At 43.8% G+C, this 20,411-nt stretch overlaps 2 protein-coding genes across 5 annotated transcripts in view; both read left to right on the forward strand.

Annotated features, from left to right (window-relative positions):
- The window catches only part of PTPN12 (protein tyrosine phosphatase non-receptor type 12), an 86,252-nt gene extending 79,918 nt beyond the window's left edge, over nucleotides 1-6,334 (forward strand). For both annotated transcript variants that reach the window (XM_063448156.1, XM_063448157.1), the window contains one exon: nucleotides 5,467-6,334. In XM_063448156.1, the coding sequence (XP_063304226.1) occupies nucleotides 5,467-5,525 (59 nt within the window). In that variant the 3' untranslated portion in view covers nucleotides 5,526-6,334. The remainder of the gene's footprint in view (nucleotides 1-5,466) is intronic.
- An 8,936-nt stretch (nucleotides 6,335-15,270) lies between these two features.
- The window catches only part of RSBN1L (round spermatid basic protein 1 like), a 64,546-nt gene continuing 59,405 nt past the window's right edge, over nucleotides 15,271-20,411 (forward strand). For 2 of the 3 annotated variants that reach the window (XM_063448158.1, XM_063448159.1), the window contains exon 1: nucleotides 15,271-15,841. In XM_063448158.1, coding sequence (XP_063304228.1) covers nucleotides 15,358-15,841 — 484 coding nt within the window. In that variant the 5' untranslated portion in view covers nucleotides 15,271-15,357. Of the gene's footprint in view, nucleotides 15,842-16,947; nucleotides 16,973-20,411 lie in introns of those variants that run through there. The other variant, XM_063448161.1, reaches the window with a different exon arrangement.

Below are 20,411 nucleotides of genomic sequence, written 5' to 3' on the forward strand. Positions count from 1 at the left end.
TCCAAGACTGAGGATATCTCCATTGGGGACTAGTGTGCATGACTTCCTCGAATGACAGACTTCCTCGAGTCCAACTCTCTGCTAGACCCGCTTTAGTCTGGTTTCCGCGCTAAGCACTCTGTTGAAACGGCACTGACCAAAGTATCCAATGATCTACTCGCTGCAAAATCTCGTGGTCACTACTCTATCCTAATTCTCCTTGACCTGTCTGCGGCAATATTGGTCTACAAGATATTGCTCTCTCCTGGTGCTCCTCCTACCTCTCCCAGTGCTCTTTCAGTGTTTCTTTCTCTGGCTCTGCTTCTTCTCCCCAACTCCTCTCTGTTGGTGTCCCCCAAGGTTCAGTTCTTGGTCCCCTACTGTTCTCCATCTATACTGCCTCCCTTGGTAAACTCATTAGCTCCTTTGGCTTCCAATATCATTTCTATGCAGATGACACACAAATCTACCTGTCCTCTCCTGATCTCTCCCCGTCCCTCTTGACTAGTGTCTCTGACTGTCTCTCTGCTGTTTGTCTGGATGGCTGCCCACTTCCTTAAACTAAACTTGACCAAAACTGAAATTCTGGTCTTTCCTCCCTCAAGTGTTGTTACTCCTGTGTCTGTCTCCCTCCAAGTCAACAGTGCTACCATCAGCTCCACCACGCAGGCTCGCTGCCTAGGTGTTCTCTTTGACTCCGACCTCTCCTTCAAGCCTCATGTTCAATCTATCGCCAAATCCTGTCATTTCCATCTCAAAAACATTGTGCGCATCTGCCCCTACTTAACGCCAGATGCGACTAAGTTGTTGGTACATTCCACTGTCCTTTCTCGCCTTGACTACTGTAATCCGCTTCTCAGTGGTCTTACGTGCTCCCAATTTGCGCCGTTACAGTCCATAATGAATGCGGCGGCAAGGCTCATCTTCCTGTCCGCCCGCACCTCCCATGCCTCACCCTTCTGTCAGTCCCTACATTGGCTTCCTATAAAATATAGAGCTCAATTTAAAATTCTGGTTCTTGCTTTCAAATCTCTACATAATGCTGCTCCCACCTATCTATCCTCCCTTATACACCAGTATGTCCCGTCTAGGCCCTTACGATCTGCTGAAGACTTACGTCTATCTTCTGTCCGTACTCCCACCTCTGATGCCCGCCTTCAAGATTTCTCGAGGGCTGCACCGTTCCTGTGGAACTCGCTTCCCTCCTCCGTTAGATGCTCACCCAGTCTCCACTCCTTCAAAAAAATCGTTAAAAACCCAGTTCTTTATAAAAGCGTATCCATTAAACTGTTAATAGCTCCCAACTGATTCCTCTTCTGCAACTGTCACTAGTCTAATACTATCCTTACCTTTTTGTGTCATTTTACCCCACTCCCTCTAGCATGTAAGCTCATTGAGCAGGGCCCTCAACCCCTCTGTTCCTGTGTGTCCAACTTGTCTGGTTACAACTACATGTCTGTTCGTCCACCTATTGTAAAGCGCTGCGGAATTTGACGGCGCTCTATAAAAATCATAATAATAATAATGCGCAACAAATGGCCATGCTGTGCCTACCAAATAAACTCTAGGAGTAACAAATGATTGAGAACCAAGTTTGACTCTGTTTTCACATCGGAAGCCCCTCTAGTGTTTGTCTTGAACACTGCCACTAGATAAGAGTTTAACCCTGCAATGTAAACATTGCAGTTTCTACAAAACTGCTCGGCATGCAGACATGTTTTTTTTTTAAATTTATTTTTTATCATAAAGCATTGTAATACAAGGTATATTAAAGGGACACTCCAGGCACCCAGACCACTTCTGCCTATTGGAGTGGTCTGGGTGCCAACTCCCACTACTCCTAACCCTGCAAGTGTAATTATTGCAGTTTTTTTATAAACTGCAATAATTACATTGCAACGTTAACTCCACCTCTAGTGGCTGTCTACTAGACAGCCACTAGAGGTCACTTCCTGGATTATAGCACGGATTTTCCTTGCTAGAGCGTAGCTGGACGTCCTCAGGCATTAGGTTTCCTCGGCCGGTGGGCGGGGATCAGTCTCGCCCACCGGCTGACGGAATCACAGGGAGGAGCGTCGCGGAGGAGGAGACAGCGACGAGGGACATCGTCGCTGCCTCAGGTAAGTGACTGAAGGGGTTTTCACCCCTTCAGTAATTGGGGATTGGTGGGTGGGAGGGAGAGGGACCCTCCAGTGCCAGGAAAACGGATTGTTTTCCTGGCACTGGAGTTTCCTTTTAAGATAGCATTAGGAAAGAGGTAGAAATAGACCTGTTGAGCCTTAAAGGACTGTTACTTTGCTGGAATTTATACTATTCATGAAAATGGCAAAAATCACCTATAACGTAAAAAAAAAAAAATATATTGAAAATTGATATTAAAGACTTAAATTAAATCACAACTCCATTTGGACAAGGCAATGCCACAACCAAACACTGCAATGAGGAAGAGAAATAATAAACATTGTTTCACTTCTCCCTTACTATGTATGTTTTTCCTGTGCTGACTGCCAGGTGCAAAGGACACGGCTTATAACCTTGTTTGTCAAGAAACTAAGATGAAGGCACACAGTTGCAGGTGGTGTGTTTTTCTAGATTTTTTATTTTATTCACACCTCAAATACATATTTAAAGGGACACTCCAGGCACCAAAACAACTATATCTAAATGAACTTGTTTTGGTGCTAGAAGTCTCCTGGAGGCACTCTTACCTCAAGGGGTTAAACTGTTCTCGAATGGTTTAAACCTAATGTTCCCTCCAGCAGCGATGTTCCTTTTCAAGTCCTGTTTATTTTGTGATACAGTTTTGCAATTATTTTATTTTATGTATATCCTCAAACTGTGTACCGTATTTATCGGCGTATAACACGCATCTCATTTTCAGAATGAAATTCCAGGAAATTTCCCCCCCTCCCATAGTATTCCCCCCCCTCATCCCATAGTGTTCCCCTCCCCCCGCCATATCCCATAGTATCCCCCCCCCCATCCCATAGTATTCTCCACCCCATCCCATAGTATTCTCCACCCCATCCCATAGTATTCTCCACCCCATCCCATAGTATTCTCCACCCCCTCCCATAGTATTCTCCACCCCCTCCCATAGTATTCTCCACCCCCTCCCATAGTATTCTCCACCCCCTCCCATAGTGTCCCCCCTCCTTTCCATAGTATTCTTCCTCCCCCCTCCCATAGTATTCTCCACCCCCTCCCATAGTGTTCCACCCCCTCATCCCATAGTGTCCCCCCCCCCCTCATCCCATAGTATTCCCCCCCCCCTCATCCCATAGTGTTCCCCCCCCCCCCTCATCCCATAGTGTTCCCCCCCTCATCCCATAGTATTCTCCCCCCCATTCCATAGTGTTCCCCTCCCCCCGCCATATCCCATAGTATCCCCCCCCATCCCATAGTATTCTCCACCCCATCCCATAGTATTCTCCACCCCCTCCCATAGTATTCTCCACCCCCTCCCATAGTATTCTCCACCCCCTCCCATGGTATTCTCCACCCCCTCCCATAGTGTCCCCCCTCCTTTCCATAGTATTCTTCCTCCCCCCTCCCATAGTATTCTCCACCCCCTCCCATAGTGTCCCCCCCCTCATCCCATAGTGTTCCCCCCCTCATCCCATAGTGTTCCCCCCCTCATCCCATAGTGTCCCCCCCCTCATCCCATAGTGTCCCCCCCCTCATCCCATAGTATTCTCCCCCCCCTTTCCATAGTATTCTCCCCCCATTCCATAGTATTCTCCCCCCCTTTCCATAGTATTCTCCCACCCTTTCCATAGTATTCTCCCACCCTTTCCATAGTATTCTCCCCCCCATAGTATTCTCCACCCCCTCCCATAGTATTCTCCACCCCCTCCCAAAGTGTCCCCCCCTTTCCATAGTATTCTTCCTCCCCCCTCCCATAGTATTCTCCACCCCCTCCCATAGTGTCCCCCCCCTCATCCCATAGTGTTCCCCCCCTCATCCCATAGTGTTCCCCCCCTCATCCCATAGTATTCTCCCCCCTCATCCCATAGTATTCTCCCCCCCTTTCCATAGTATTCTCCCCCCATTCCATAGTATTCTCCCCCCATTCCATAGTATTCTCCCCCCCTTTCCATAGTATTCTCCCACCCTTTCCATAGTATTCTCCCACCCTTTCCATAGTATTCTCCCACCCTTTCCATAGTATTCTCCCCCCCTCCCATAGTATTCTCCACCCCCTCCCAAAGTGTCCCCCCCCTTTCCATAGTATTCTTCCTCCCCCCTCCCATAGTATTCTCCACCCCCTCCCATAGTATTCTCCACCCCCTCCCATAGTATTCTCCACCCCCTCCCATAGTATTCTCCACCCCTTTCCATAGTATTCTCCACCCCTTTCCATAGTATTCTCCCCCCCTTTCCATAGTATTCTCCCCCCCTTTCCATAGTATTCCCCCCCCTTTCCATAGTATTATCCCCCCCTTTCCATAGTATTCTCCCCCCCTTTCCATAGTGTTCCCCCCCTTTCCATAGTGTTCTCCCCCCATAGTATTCTCCACCCCCTCCCATACTGTCCCCCCTCATCCCATAGTGTCCCCCCCTTTCCATAGTGTCCTCCCCCCCCATAGTTTCCCCCCCTCCCCCATAGTGTCCTCTAGTGCACTTTCCCTCTTGTCCCATACTTACTTACCTGTCTTGAAGCGTGGGCCAGCTTCACAGCGCGCACCGCGGTACTGGAACTTCAATTTCAGGTTCCGGTTTCCGTCTGGACTGAAAGGAAGTGTGCACACAATAGTGTGCACACTTCCTTTCAGTCCCGCCGGAAACCGGAACCTGAAATTGAAGTTCCAGTGTGCACACTTCCTTTCAGTCCCGCCGGAAACCGGAACCTGAAATTGAAGTTCCAGTGTGCACACTTCCTTTCAGTCCCGCCGGAAACCGGAACCTGAAATTGAAGTTCCAGTGTGCACACTTCCTTTCAGTCCCGCCGGAAACCGGAACCTGAAATTGAAGTTCCAGTACCGCGGTGCGCGCTGAACACCGGCCCACGCTTCAAGACAGGTAAGTAAATATGGGATATCGGCGTATAACACGCACCCATCATTTCCCCCCTATTTTCAGGGAGAAAAAGTGCGTGTTATACGCCGATAAATACGGTAGTTTATGAACACTGCTGCTTCTTTGTAGAATAAGATAATGATGTCCACTCCCCTCCATGATGGCATCCGGTTTCTGAATTTCAGTTTCTTGCTTAAAATACCAGTGCATTTAGATTGTATTCAAATGCTGTGTAATCTACATTGTGTGTGTGTAGATATTTCCTTTCATTTGATTTGAGATATCTTTCTTAATAAAACACATTTACATCATCCTGTACAATGCCTTGCTTGGTGTCCACCAGATTATATTGGTTAAAACAAGAGCAGGTTAGAACCACAGTAATTCTTTAACAAAACACTCAATGTTCTAAGCATTACATTACAATGTTCATAAGCATTACATTAAAAAAAATCTCTCTTTTTACAGGCATTGGTAATAATGAGAAAACAAGAGAATCAGGGGATTCATCTTCACAATGGACATGATGACTCAGGCCTAGAGACTCATCCAGTATCCGTAGTATTAGAGGAAGAGGACTGACCGTTTCTGCCTTTTTAAAATGGACAATGACTCCGCCAGCAGACACATTAACCTCTTGGCTTATTGAAGAGCTTGCAATGCATATGTTGAAAGACAGCCTAACAGTGAAGGGATTAAATTGTACAATAAAAATCAAAGTGCCACTAATTTCAAAGTATTCCATACCAATCATGTTTAATCAGAGTGTAGGTTAATCTACACAATGGTACATTCTACTGTACAATTCCACATATATATCTTAAATATTATTTAAGTGGTTAATTCCAGTATACAGTGCTAAATGTTTCTTTGCTGGGGACCATATACCTGCCTTATATCTTGGGTTTAAAAAAGTATTATGTATCATTTTGTAACTTAATGTATCATTGCCTTAATGTCTTTTAACCCTGTTACACGCTGCTTGTAGATCTGTTAATATAGTGAAACTTTTATGATAGTTTACAGACTACTTTTTTTGCTAAATTTTGATTACAAGTATACATTCTTTTGTATTTGTACAGGGTAAGCTGGTATATATTTGACAATATTGCAGTCATAAAATATTAACAGAAGATGTAAGAAATCTCAGCATGATATTAATCTGTTCTTTATATGGGATGTAAATTATTGGCCCTGATGGTTTAGTGTTTTGTTTTTTTTAATCCTTGCTGGGTGTCTGAAGCCAGCAGTGCAGGTAAACCGATATGATTGTAATACAGTTTGTAAATTGTAAGCTAAAGGTTATTTTTATATTATACACGGTTTAATTGTCAAACCTATTTTGTCCTTTTTTCATCTAATTGTTGTGGTGCAAGTTCTTTGAAACAAATGACCTACTGGGTTCAGGTGGTTTTTGACTGTACAGGGCCAGTGACATTGCCATAAAAATATAGTATTAAACTGCACATATATGTCTTTAAATAACTCCACATGCGTTCCAGACTATCTATCATGCCTGGCTCTATATTGAGCTTTTAAATTGTATACTAAGCAAGGAACATGATAGATTTGTGTTTGTTTTTTTTTTTTGGTGGGTTTCAACCACCCTCTGGGATCCATAAAAGTATGGAATCCTATGCCATCGCCCTTTTTTTTATTTTATTGCTTGCTGTCGGAGGTAGAGTCCAACTTGTGTGACAATGAAAAGTTTCAAATTTCACTAAATTCAGTTTGGCCTATATGTTAGAACTTTTCTATACTTACCCTATTGGTTAGGTTATCTACAAACCATTTCCAAGTTATATTAATGGCTAAGGATTTAGATTAATTCCAATTGTGTCCCTGTAGGGATATTGCTAAAACCTGAACCGTCTGGAGATGAACGTTGACTGGTTTGGGAAACCTTGTTTAGTTATGTGTAAATGGGGTGGGGGGGGGGGGGGGGGGGGGGGGGGGGGGGGAGAGAACTACCATAACTGCTGCCAACATTAAACTTCTGTTTAAACATTTTAATTAATATTCTAAAATTGGTTACCTTTTCACTGCTGAAGAAATTTTGCATCTACAGAACTAAACGTAATCTTGAACATCAAGAACAGAAAATTGCCACTGTGTGCTAAAGATAAGTGAGTGAGAATGGTGCTAGTTCGAATTTAAATAAAATTCATTAAGGCCACCCTATTTTGTGGGTTTGGCTTTAAGATGTAACATTAAAGTATCACGCTCCTATTTAAAGTACAATTTAAATGTTAGTCTTGCTTCTTTACAAGTTTCCAAGATGAAAAAGAGATTTTGCTTTATTAAAGCAACTCTGTCATCTGTTTTGCATAATAAAATTCTTTATGAAGTTATGTCCTTTCTTTTTCGATGTATCTAACTTTCTAGCTACTTTGAGTAGTTTATAAAGATTTCATTTTCATGAAATACTCATGTTTACTGCAATGAAATTCCAACACAAATGTTTTAATGGCAAAGTCCAGGTTATCTAAATCTGACTAAATGTGTAGTGTGTTGTCTGTAAAACTCTGTACAACAGTGATGTGGTCTGAAAAAAAGATTATGGCATCTTTGATGGAGAGTGTCGGTTAAGTATACTATTATTTCTACGCCCATGCTGCTGCTCAAAGTAAAGACGTCCTCTTAATGTAACTTGGTTATTAGTTGACTTTAGCAAATATTATATATTTATAGTGTCCCTTTAAGTTGCAGTCACCCAGACCACTTCAGCTCAATGCAGTGGTCTGGGTGCCAGGTCCCTCAGGTTTTAACCCTTCAGATGCAAACACAATAGTTTCAGAGAAACTGCTATGTTTACATGTGGGGTTAATCCAGCCTCTAGAGGCTGTCTCACTAACAGACACTAGAGGTGCAGCTGCGATGCTGGAGGCGAATTCGCCTCCATTGCGCAGAGTGTCCATAGGAAAGCATTGAGAAATGCTTTCCTATGGACACTTTGAATGTGCGCGCGCGCCACTTGCCGTGCATGCGCATTCGGCTCCAGTGACGTCTGACAGGGAGGAGAGGTCACCAGCGGCGAGGGAGCCCGGTGCTGGATTAAGGTAAGTGGCTGAAGGGGTTTTAACCCCTTCAGCGCCACGGGAGTGGGTCCCTGAGGGTGGGGGCAACCTCAGGGAACTATAGTGTCAGGAAAACAGCTTTGTTTTCCTGACACTATAGTGACCCTTTAAAAATAAAACAAAGATTTTTAATTGCCCATACCTTTACGTAAGGACATGCTAATGTCAAAAACATGACAAATCTGGTTAAAGATGATACTGGAGGGAGGCAATAAAGGTGATATTTTAAACACTAAAGATTTTGTTTTGGTATACATAAGCTAAAGAGACATGTGTATCAAGTTTAGCTGTTGTCACATCTGTTTTTGATGTTGGTCCAAAAGGCCAGTTTGAAGTTTCTTGTATCAAATTAGGAAAACAAAAATCCCCTTTTCATCCCAGAATGAGTCAGAACTCTCCTTGGATCAAAAACTTGTTTCCCCCCCACCTATTAAAGATTATATCCCCGAAACATTTGTAGTAATTGAAAGTATCCATCCAGTTCCGGTTTAAACATCTGTACAGATTCTGATAAAACCACCTCTTCAGGCAGGTCACATTCTCATTCTTACTGAAAAAGATTTTCCTTTGCCTTAGACTAAATCTCATTTCTTCCAGTCTAAATGTCTATATATTGGCCACACAAATATTTGTAAAATCACCTTTCTTCATAACTAAAATCTTCCTTTCCTTTTAATAATTTAGTAGCACCATAAAATCCTCCTGTAGAACAGGTACTCAAAATTGCACCTGTGGTCATGTAGCATAATCCCAAGCAAATGCATCAAACTCTCTCACGCGTTTTCATAGCTTGATCATTAGACCAAGTCGTCACCACTTTGTCATACCTTTTCATTGGGATTTCAATTAGTCATATTGAATATTTCATAAAGAATAAACAGTATATTTATGATCTACTCAAATTATATAGTATGAAACAGATAATGGTGTAAAGTGGGTAGCGCTGAAAATTATTGACACTTACCCCTAAAGAATAGGGGATAATAAAATTGTAGGGCATAATGGAAACACTAGTGTAATACAATAAAGACAAGTGGCAATAGTAGCTCATAATAGGAAGCACTCATGTGGTTTAGAGCCTAGTTAGGACCGGCTCTAATCACACCTGCTGTTGTGTACTTTGGGTGACACACACCCTAATAGGTCAATATTCAGCAATACCTCAATAAATGGAGGTAAAAGTGGGAGAAACAGAGAAACTAACCCTGATGTTGAAATCCTCAGTAAATCAAGGAATCATAAAATATAGGTTGCTTCTCACCTTGTCAAGAGCCTATAAACTTGGCTCTGAGTATGCAGATGAGTGAGTCTTTTTCAGGGTGACATTACCCTTCTTTTCAGCAGGATAGATATTCCACCAGATAGTATGTTTAAAATATAATTAACATTTATTTATAATGAAAAATAAAAACAAATGCATACAAAATACTGGTGGTGTCGTCCAAAACGCGTTTTGCCGATTCAGTTTGGATTTATCAGTTGGTAATTCTCTTCCTGCTGGTTCAAGTTTAAATATCCCAAACTATGGGGTGATAGGTGGCTGGAGATCGTGATACATCCAATCACAAGCGCTCCTGCGAGGGGGAGTGTGAGGTGCCGGCTATGAGTAATCTATCCCTTAATAGTGACATCATCACGCACTCCTGAGAGGGATACACAATATTCAATATCCCAGAAGTGCGTGTGAGGTCACTTCCAGGATATTGAATATCATGTATCCCTCTAATAGAGAGTCCTCTCTACAACTTTATTATCCCCTATTCTTTAGGGGTAAGTGTCAATAATTTTTAGCGCTACACAATTTATACTTATCTTTTTGTTTAATATTGGCTGTTTTGTACTAGATTGTAGTAGGATGGGGGAGTTCCTACCTATGTGTGGAAGCTGCTCCATTTGAAAGCACATTATTTTATTTAAGCGCCTCATAGCACATTTTCTATTTTTCAAATTATATAGTGTTGATAGACTTTCTTTAAAGGCTAAGTTGTGCTTTACTCATAAAAAATATAGGAAGCAAGCCAACGCAAGTGAATTCATAAAGATCTACCCATAAATCAACCTAGTTCAGTGGATATGGCCCAAAAAGGAAGCAAGACAACTCTATTGAATAACCTTTTATTTGGAATGTGTCCATCAAAACATGTATCTATCAAGCGTGTGTGTATATATATATTATTCATAAGCTGAAAAGTATGTGGTGAACATTTCACCCAGACTTACAGATTTAGGTGAAAATCAATGCTGCCTGATAGTTCCTATTCCTGTATGATGCGTCCTTATGGGTAAAAGTTCAAGTACATTTGTAATCTAATACTGTGTATGTGGCTATTGGGGCATTTTCCCCAATACAAGTTTGCAAAGCATCCGATGTGTTAAGTCTGTGATGTACGGGTGCTTGTTGGTCCAAGGTAACACAGGAACTGCGGTGTTCGATCGCTCCATGTATTTATCAGCACCCAGCTAACTGTCCACCAGCCGTTTCCCCACTGCAGTGAGGAGCGCAAATCTGCCAAAGGAACACTCCAGACCTCTAGCTTGCTGAATTGCTTTAGAAGTGAAGTGTCTTTTTTCCTTCCCCCATTCCATTTTACAAACTCAAAATTGGCTCTTTTATAAATTGTTACACCACCTTTGGTTTTCAGACAACTAGTCCTGTAATGTCCTGTTTTGCTCTGAGGAGCTAAACTCAAGGGGCAAGCATTTGCCCAGAGAAATACTTGTAATTGGACAGCCATTGAAAATCGAGTTAGAAGCCTGATGCTTTTACAAGCCATTTTTAGAAATATCCCTAATGAAGAGCAAAATAAAATGCTGAATTAAATTCATCTTTTCATTGGGCAAAATCCCCTAAACAGAAATATTTTGTATTTGACAGCGGAGTGTCCAAGGACAACTGCCATGACAATTGAACTGAAAGGGACACTATAGGCATTCGGACCACTTCAGCTCATTAAAGTGGTCTGGGTGCAGTGTTCCTATTGGACTTCGTTTTAGAGGAACGGCACTGTTTACATTGCAGCATTGACGGCCTCTATGCCAGGGGTAGACAACGTTCTAGTAGTACTACTAGATTTGAAATCATTTAGTGAATAAGCAAATGCGCTGGATTGTGTGTGTGTGCGCGTGTGTGTGTATATATATATATATATATATATATATACACACACATACACATACATATACACACACACACAAAACCAAGAGGGCTGCACTCACCTGAACATGCACACACTATAGGGTGGGGCAAGCATTAAGCTGCTAATAGGATAGGACCTGCCGAATATGGGGTACCTTGACGTAGTTGGCAGGCTTATGCAATGTATGATCATATAATGTAACTAAACCTAGTTTTTGCCTAGGTGAGGTGTTTTTAAATAAAACTATTACAATCTCCAAGATTTGAAATCATTGTTTAGTGAATAAGCAAATGCGCTGGCTTGTGTGTGTGTGTGTGTGTGTGTGTGTATATATATATATATATATATATATATATATATATATAAATAAATATAAATAAAACCAAAACAGATAATACAGACAAGGTTGAAAAGGCGTATGAGTACCAAAAGTATGGAAACTAATACTCTGACCTATAGCTGGTATGGAACAGCAGGAAAGAAATTAGGTTATTCCTGTGGGGATGTTTATATTAACTTATTGTTTTGATTGCTGCTTTGGAATTGCAGTAAAGAAAGTAAATACACATTTGAAGTCTCTTGTCATGCAATAACTTTTACATATGAGCTTTTAATATTATGGAAGAAACATTTAATTGTATTACATGAGCCGAGCCAGGTGGTAAGAAAACTGCTAACTTAGATATTGCGTGACAGATTCACTTTTATGCAAACTTTATTTTAATGTGAATTACATTAGTCACTGAACTAATATCCCAAATACAGAATTAATTTCAAATCTATTACCATATACAATTATTTGTATCCCTGAAAAAAGTGAATGTTTACTGATCCAAAACATGTTAAAATTAGTAATATGAACATGAAGGGAGATATCAGTATTCTGCCTAGTGGCCGTTAACTTGTCATAATTTTGATTCTATTTTTTTAAAGTGATCTAAAAAGTGCCAGTATTCTTTAAAGTAAATTCTGTCAGTTTTCCCAGTTTAGACTACCTAATTTGGAGCAAGGGACGGGTACATATCTAGACCGTGCCTCCCAGCTCAGCACCCAGTAGTCATCATAGACTTGCAGGAGACTCAGACACACCTGACTGGGAGCAACCTACAAACATTCTGTAACTCATAATTGGATTGCAGAGTTGTCGCAATCCAGTAAAACTTTGTTGAGGGCCCTCTGGGTCCTTAAGTCACCAAACATTGCGCGGTTTGGAGGCATCGAACAATACCAAGGACTTGAGGAAGCTTCATGTACCAACAGAAACCACTATCATTTTTACTGACTGGGATTTTTCACACAGCGCTGTGAAACTCTGTGACGGAGCGGAATACTGTCATGGCCTGGAAAAAAGAAAAAAAAATCACTTCCAACTAACTCAAGATACACAACTCAATCCAACTACTTTTTGGACAGAAGAGAGCTTTTTAAGGGACAACATTGACGTTCATGTTAAACAGCATAGATGTGTCTGGCTGCTAATTAACCCCTTCCCGACCAAGGATGTATCGGGTATGTCCGACAAAAAAGGTCCTTAACCCCTTAAGGACACATGACATGTGTGACATGTCATGATTCCCTTTTATTCCAGAAGTTTGGTCCTTAAGGGGTTAAGGACCGAATTAGAGCGCTGGAATCGATGATGATTGCTTCCAGCAGCTCTAATGCTATAACCCAGGAATGAGAATTACCCCTATGATGGCATACCATTTGCAAAAGACGACAACCCAAGGTATTGCACAACTTTGGCCAGTGTTTGTAACAAAGTGGCTACTAAAAAAATAAAAATGTGACATACCCCTTATTAAATACCCTGGGTTGTCTACTTTTCAAAAATGTATGGTTTGAGAAGGGTAAATTACATTGGCCAGCTTTAACAAATGTCCCAAATAGGACATGGATGCATGATGACCAGCTGTGAAAACTCCAAATTGGAAAACGGGAATGCGCACCCTCCAAATAAGGTCTTTTAGCCCCCAGAGATCCAGACACACCTACACATGGGTGGTATCACTGTACTCCGGAGATGTTGCTGAACACATATTGCGGTGTTCTTTGGCAGTAACCCTTAAAGTAAAAAAAAAAAGTCAAAATACCCCAAGTAATATCTTACGTTGTCTTCTTTAACCCCTTAAGGACACATGACATGTGTGACATGTCATGATTCCCTTTTATTCCAGAAGTTTGGTCCTTAAGGGGTTAAAAAAAATAAATATATATATATATATATATATATATATATTACATGTAAAGAGTTACTCAGGAATTCCTGACAGATCAGTGTTACAATGTAACTTGTGTTCATTTTGAGAAGAAAAAAAAAAAAAATATATATATATTTGGAAATGGCACTTGCTACTTGCACTTATAGCCCTATAACTTTCCTAAAAAGCTAAAAACATGTTAACATTGGGTATTTCTAAACTCAGGACAAAAAATTTATAAACTATTTAGCATGGGTGTTTTGGGGCGGTTGTAGATGCGTAACAGATTTTGACAAAGTTAGAAAAAGTGTGTTTAAAAAAAATAATCATATTTTATAATTTTTTTGTAGTAAATTATATGATGACAATAATTGTATCTTTACAAAGACCATTTAAAGGCGAGAAAAAGACAGTATACAATATGTGTGGGTACAGTAAATGAGTAAGAGAACAATTACGGCTAAACACAAACACTGCAGAAATGTAAAAACAGCCCTGGTCCTTAACGGTATGAAAATTGAAAAGCGGTCTGGTCACTAAGGGGTTAAATTATCTGGTCAGTCACCTTCTCCTAAGGACATTCTGTTTAGGATTACAATATGGCATTTTCCCAGTACAATCAGTCCTTCTCCCTTTACGAACTCTCGGCTAATGTTTGGGTGAAACAGTGATATCCGTTATAATTACGGAGCTATATCACAAGGTGTAGAGCGGATATTGGAAGCAACTTCCCAGCTACTAACGGATAGTCCGCCACAGGGGAAATATTCGTTAAAGTGTTGTGTCAGTGAAACATAGTGCATTCAAAAATAACATGGTACAAACAAAAAGCAACAGATACAACAACAACAAAAAAAAATACAGCAGAGTGAATAAAATGTGCAAATAAATAAAATTACATAATAAAAAAAAAAAAAAAAGTGAAACTGAAAGCGCTTTGTAACCAGAACATGTGTAAAGGCAAAAATGTGATCTGCTAGAAAACTCCAATCTGTACATAAAGTCTAGATGAATCTTGTATCACAACAAAATTTATAGGCATATTTGGAATGCTACAACCACCTTAAACAAGCAGCCAAAACAACTAAACAAAAAAAAAAAAAACACTTCAATATATGGTAACACACCAATGGGTGTATAAATGCCAAATTGATGAAAACTGAATGACAAAACTTGAGATTTTTCCACGTGCATTTCCTGCACACCTTCTGCAATAGGATTTCAATGTATTACAATTTGGTATTTAGTAAATCACCACCATGGGCACTTATTTAGGGCTCTGCTCTCTGAAGTGTGAGCTCTCATTGATTCAACGTGGATTTTAATGTATTTATTTTAGATAGTGATATTAATCTAGATGTCCTTGGAAGCGATATTGATGTCAATGTGTGCTTTCTGGAGAGAGATTTAATTTCATCCTAAAATGTGAGACAGACTTTGGATGATTCCTGCAGAGCCCGGGGCTCCCTGGTTAATCGCCAGACTGGGCAGAGCTTTGTTTGGAGCTGAGCCGGTGTTCGCGTTCCATTTCGCAGCTTAGTGAATAGCGCTCCGGTCCACACGGAGTATACACCGCGATAGATCCGAGCTCGGTCCCCGGTTGCTCGCGCAGTCTCTGCTCCCCGGGATCCTCCGCCTGTTCCGTTCTGAGTGCGGGCATGCAGCAGACACCCCCCCCCGCCTGCCCCCACCCTCCTCCATCCGGCGCTGCTCCCCAGCACGCTCTGCTCTCCGCGGCGACTCGGACAAAATGGAGCCCTACTCCCATGCGTCCCCGTGACTTCAGCATTGACGTCATCAGACGGCCCGTCCAGTCACGCGATTGGCGGCGGCTGAGCAGCGATCGCCCCCCTTCCCGGCACGCCATTGGTCGAGCCCCTGTGGCCCCGCCCACTCCTCCCTGGCAGCTCGGCGGCGGAGTCAGGGCATCGCAGGAACCCCAAAATGGCGGAGCTGTGGAGCGGTGTCCGTGCTGCGCCAGCTGACAAGCAGGAGCCGCTTCCCAAAGCCAGGGACGCGATGGCGGCGAAAGGCGGCTCAGGGATCAGAGCTCAGCCGCTCCCCACCGCCGCCCCGTCCGCTGTCAGCCCCCGCCTTCTCCATCCCGCCAAGAAGGTCCGGACTGACGAGAAGGGCTTGAAGCCAAAGCGTGTGAATGGCGAGGGGGGCGGGGAGAGCAGCGGGCTGTCCGGGTACGGCGGCTCCGTAACGTGGAGTTTCCCGGCCGTGGCTGCAAGCGGGGGCCTCGCCCCGTCCGGCCCAGCCCGCTCCCCGCACAAACCGGGCTCCGGGACCCCGAGAGACAAGCCCCGGAAACCGCGCGACAAGGAGAGCAGGAGGCGGAGGGAGCCGGGCGGCGAGGAGAACGGGGCGGCGAAAGCTTCTCACCGGATCCCCACACTGCCGGCTGCTCCTACTGCACCACGGAGTGAGTATCTGAACAGCACCTGCCAGCCAGGCCGCACCGCCTCATGGACAGCTACCCCGACTGCAGATATAGCACCCACTGCTGGGACATGTAAACAAACTGTACCTCCCCCCCATTCACTGACATAAACAGTGCCCCCCCATTCGCTGACATAAACAGTGCCCCCCCATTCACTGACATAAACAGTGCCCCCCCATTCACTGACATAAACAGTGCCCCCCCATTCACTGACATAAACAGTGCCCCCCCATTCGCTGACATAAACAGTGCCCCCCCATTCACTGACATAAACAGTGCCCCCCCCATTCACTGACATAAACAGTGCCCCCCCCATTCGCTGACATAAACAGTGCCCCCCCCATTCGCTGACATAAACAGTGCCCCCCCCATTCGCTGACATAAACAGTGCCCCCCCCATTCGCTGACATAAACAGTGCCCCCCCCATTCGCTGACATAAACAGTGCCCCCCCCATTCGCTGACATAAACAGTGCCCCCCCCCATTCGCTGACATAAACAGTGCCCCCCCCCATTCGCTGACATAAACAGTGCCCCCCCCCATTCGCTGACATAAACAGTGCCCCCCCCCATTCGCTGACATAAACAGTGCCCCCCCCCATTCGCTGACATAAACAGTGCCCCCCCCCATTCGCTGACATAAACAGTGCCCCCCCCATTCGCTGACATAAACAGTGCCCCCCCCCATTCGCTGACATAAACAGTGCCCCCCCCCCATTCGCTGACATACAGTGCCCCCCCATTCGCTGACATACAGTGCCCCCCCATTCGCTGACATACAGTGCCCCCCCATTCGCTGACATACAGTGCCCCCCCATTCACTGACATACAGTGCCTCTGTCCCCCCCCCCGTTCACGGACAATAACAGACAATGCAGGGCCGTGCTCTCGGGCAGTGAGCGCAGTCCTGCATCGCCCTACTTTCTGCTATGGAGCAATTCTGATTCTCTTGCAGGAGAAGACCTAGATGCAGAGGATGTGCACATAACCAGCAGGACTTGAGTAAGGTTTCAAACCATACTAAAACGGTTTGACTACTTTAACCACTCCTGACGCTATAACCACTGCAGTGGGTTCTAGTGTACTGGTTATGTGAACCTGATGTCCTGTGGAGGTCAGTTTTGGAAAGGGGGGAGACATATAATTTAACTAAGGAGTCATCATGATTTAGTCCTGTAGAGCCTTCTGTCCCAATTCTTGAAATGTTGTTTTTGAGTTTAAGTTGACACTCCTGTCATAAACTAACATGTCAAATATTTCATATCTCTGGCAAGAAAAAGGTGTTGCTTTTTTTTTTTTTTTTTGTAAGGTTGGGATGTAAATGTTTGGTTTCTAAAATTGAATTGTTTGCTGTTTCTCAAACTCTTTCAAACACGTTTGTCAAATTAAGTGCTGTTGAGTGCTGTAGACTTTCTGAATTTGGTGTTGCTAGCACATCCTTCTGACAACAGTGTACATTAATATTGTACATCAGCTTGGATTGTAAACGCACTGTGTGAGAATTTAAAAGTTGTTAGAATGGTGAATGTTTGGTTGGGTTCTCTAATGGATTGAAACATACACAAGTAGAATTTGTTTTCTTAAAGGGACACTAAAGCATTTTCAGTGTGTTGAAGTGTTTTAGGTGGTTTATGAAATAAAACGGAGGGGACTTTGAGTGAAGTTCTGATGTGGGACACATCACTCGCTTTTTCAAAGCAGAAGACCATGCTTCTTATCCTAGTAAGGATGGATTAGGCTGTGACGAGGAGACTTTATCATCGATGGGGGTGAAAAAAGCTTAGTTTAATTTATTAGTGAATGATGCTGAGGGTAAATCTAAAAATTATTTAGTGTTAAAGGACCACTCTAGTGCCAGGAAAGCATACTCGTTTTCCTGGCACTAGAGTGCCCTGAGGGTGCCCCCACCCTCAGGGACCCCCTCCCGCCCGGCTCTGGAAAGGGGAAAGGGGTAAAAACTTACCTTTTTCCAGCGGTGGGCGGAGAGCTCTCCTCCTCCGATCCTCCTCTTCTCCTCCCCGTCGGCTGAATGCGCACGCGCGGCAAGAGCTGCGCGCGCATTCAGCAGGTTGCATAGGAAAGCATTTACAATGCTTTCCTATGGACGCTTGCGTGCTCTCACTGTGATTTTCACAGTGAGAATCACGCAAGCGCCTCTAGCGGCTGTCAGTGAGACAGCCACTAGAGGAAATAGGGGAAGGCTTAACCCATTCACAAACATAGCAGTTTCTCTGAAACTGCTATGTTGATGAAAAAATGGGTTAACCCTAGAAGGACCTGGCACCCAGACCACTTCATTAAGCTGAAGTGGTCTGGGTGCCTAGAGTGGTCCTTTAACATTGGACTGTTCCTTTACTGCACCCAACCCGCAAAATATTTTACTGAAACAAAATGTTTTACTGAAACAATATCAATTACCTTTTACAGGCATACGGCATCCCCCCTCCCCCCTTTTCCTCCTCAGTAAATATTAAAGCATAAACTTAGCTTTGATCCAGCACCGAGGCCAAGTTCTCCGTACAGTAGGAGGGATGTCCTGTTGGGCAAGTTGACGGGAGATTAGGTAGCGGGAAGGGAAACTGTAGGCACCCAGACCACTTCAACTCACTGAAGTGGACTTGGGTGCAAACTACCATCACCCTTAACCCTAGAGTGGTAATTATTGCAGTTTCTATAAACTGCAATAATCACGTGCTAGGGTTAACCCTTGCTCTAGTAGTTATCTACCAGACAGCCATTAGAGGGACTTCCAGCGTCACTGGAATCCACATAGCATTGAATAATGATTTCCTATCGGGAAATGCTAATACGAGCACGGCCATTGCCGCAAATACGCATTGCGTCTCCCCCGTGGGCGGAGCTGAACCAGCGCCGAGGGACATAGACACTGAACCCAGGTAAGTGACAGACGGGGTTATTAACCCCTTCTGCACCAGGAGGGAGGGGCCTTGACAAAGGGGGAAGCTCTAGTGCCAGAAAAACGAGTTTGTTTTCCTGGCACTATAGTTTCCCTTTAAGATTGCCACTTAGAAAAAATAGTAGTCAAGAGTTAATTTGACTGTTTAGCTACCTACAAGCTCATGCACACATTCTGAGCCCTCCATGAGAAGGTTATTTTAAATAAAAAAAAAAAAAAAAAAAAGCAATCTGATGATTGTCTTGTGGGATGGGGTGCAGTGGGAGGTATTTGTACTTGCCTAAAACGGACTACCATCTTTGCTCTGCACATTTTCTTCAGCTCCAGGCTTGATCTGCTTGAGCTGCGTCAGTGCTGTACTAGTGGCGCTTGCACTGGAGTACAGGAGGATCTCGAGAGACTGCTGGGTCCTCCATAAATCAATGTATGAATCTCTCAGCCATCAATTGATATGTCTGCTGGGATTGGACAAAGTTAAACGGACACTATAGTCACCTGAACAACTACAGCTTAATGTATTTGTTCAGGTGAGATCTATAGCTCCCTGGAAGCAATCTACCGTAAACACTGTATTTTCAGAGAAAATACAGTGTTTACATTGATTGATAGGAATACCTCCAGTGGCCGTCACTCCGACGGCCACCAGAGGGACTTCCTATCATGTAGGGCCCTAACAAGGCCTTGTATACGTCTGACGTGTGCAGGAGAGAGAAGGCACTGTGTGCGTGCCTTCTCTCTCCTGCCTGCCAGCAGAGGAGAGGGGGTGGGCAAACACTGCGAGCTGTCAGTCAGCTCAGCTCGCGGCCGCGCGCATGCACGGTAGTGCGCTCAGGACTTCAGAGGGTGGCATTTCGAAGCCGCGCATGCGCACAAGGGAGCAATGACGCTTCCAAATGGAAGCGTCTGATTGCTCCCTGCTCGCGCCTGCCTATTTCGTCATTTCGACGAAATAGGGGGCGTGGCTTCACGAAGCTCCCGGTGCTAGAACCAGGTGAGTAAAATACTCTGCCTGGAGAGTCCCTTTAACAGTTGAGCGCTGCCTTTTGTCAGCCTCTGACGTACCAAAAGACAAACTAGTCCTTAATTTGTTTTATGATATATTTGGATTGCATTGGAAGATCAGTGAGATTGTGTTCTTAGTCTAGGGCCTTAATGGGAAAACTCCAAACACCATAACCATTCCAACCCATTGTAGTTATTGTGCCATGAGTTCCTTGGTGCCATAATAGTGGGTAATTTGGCAAACCATTTAAAAAAAAAAAAAAAAAAAACTTGCGTCACAGGCTGTGGTGGTTATGGTGCTTGCAGTGTTCTATTTAATTCTAGCTGGATACTCTCATACTTAAAGGACCACTATAGTGCCAGGAAAACAAACTTGTTTTCCTGGCACTAAAGGGTCTTTAGGTTCCCCCCACCCTCAGGGTGCCACTCTCGCTGGGCTCAAGGGGACTGAAGAGGGTTAAACACTTGCCTTTCTCCAGCATCGGGAAACTCTCCTCCTCCCCCCCACGTCAGCGCTGAATGACTTCTCAATGCTTTCCTATTTATGTCCAGCGTCTTCTCACTGTGATTTTCACAGTGGGAAGCGTCTCTAGCGGCTGTCAGTGAGACAGCCACTAGAGGCTTGATTATCCAT

The sequence above is a fragment of the Pelobates fuscus genome, chromosome 3, assembly GCF_036172605.1.
Source record: "Pelobates fuscus isolate aPelFus1 chromosome 3, aPelFus1.pri, whole genome shotgun sequence".
NCBI lineage: Eukaryota > Metazoa > Chordata > Amphibia > Anura > Pelobatidae > Pelobates > Pelobates fuscus.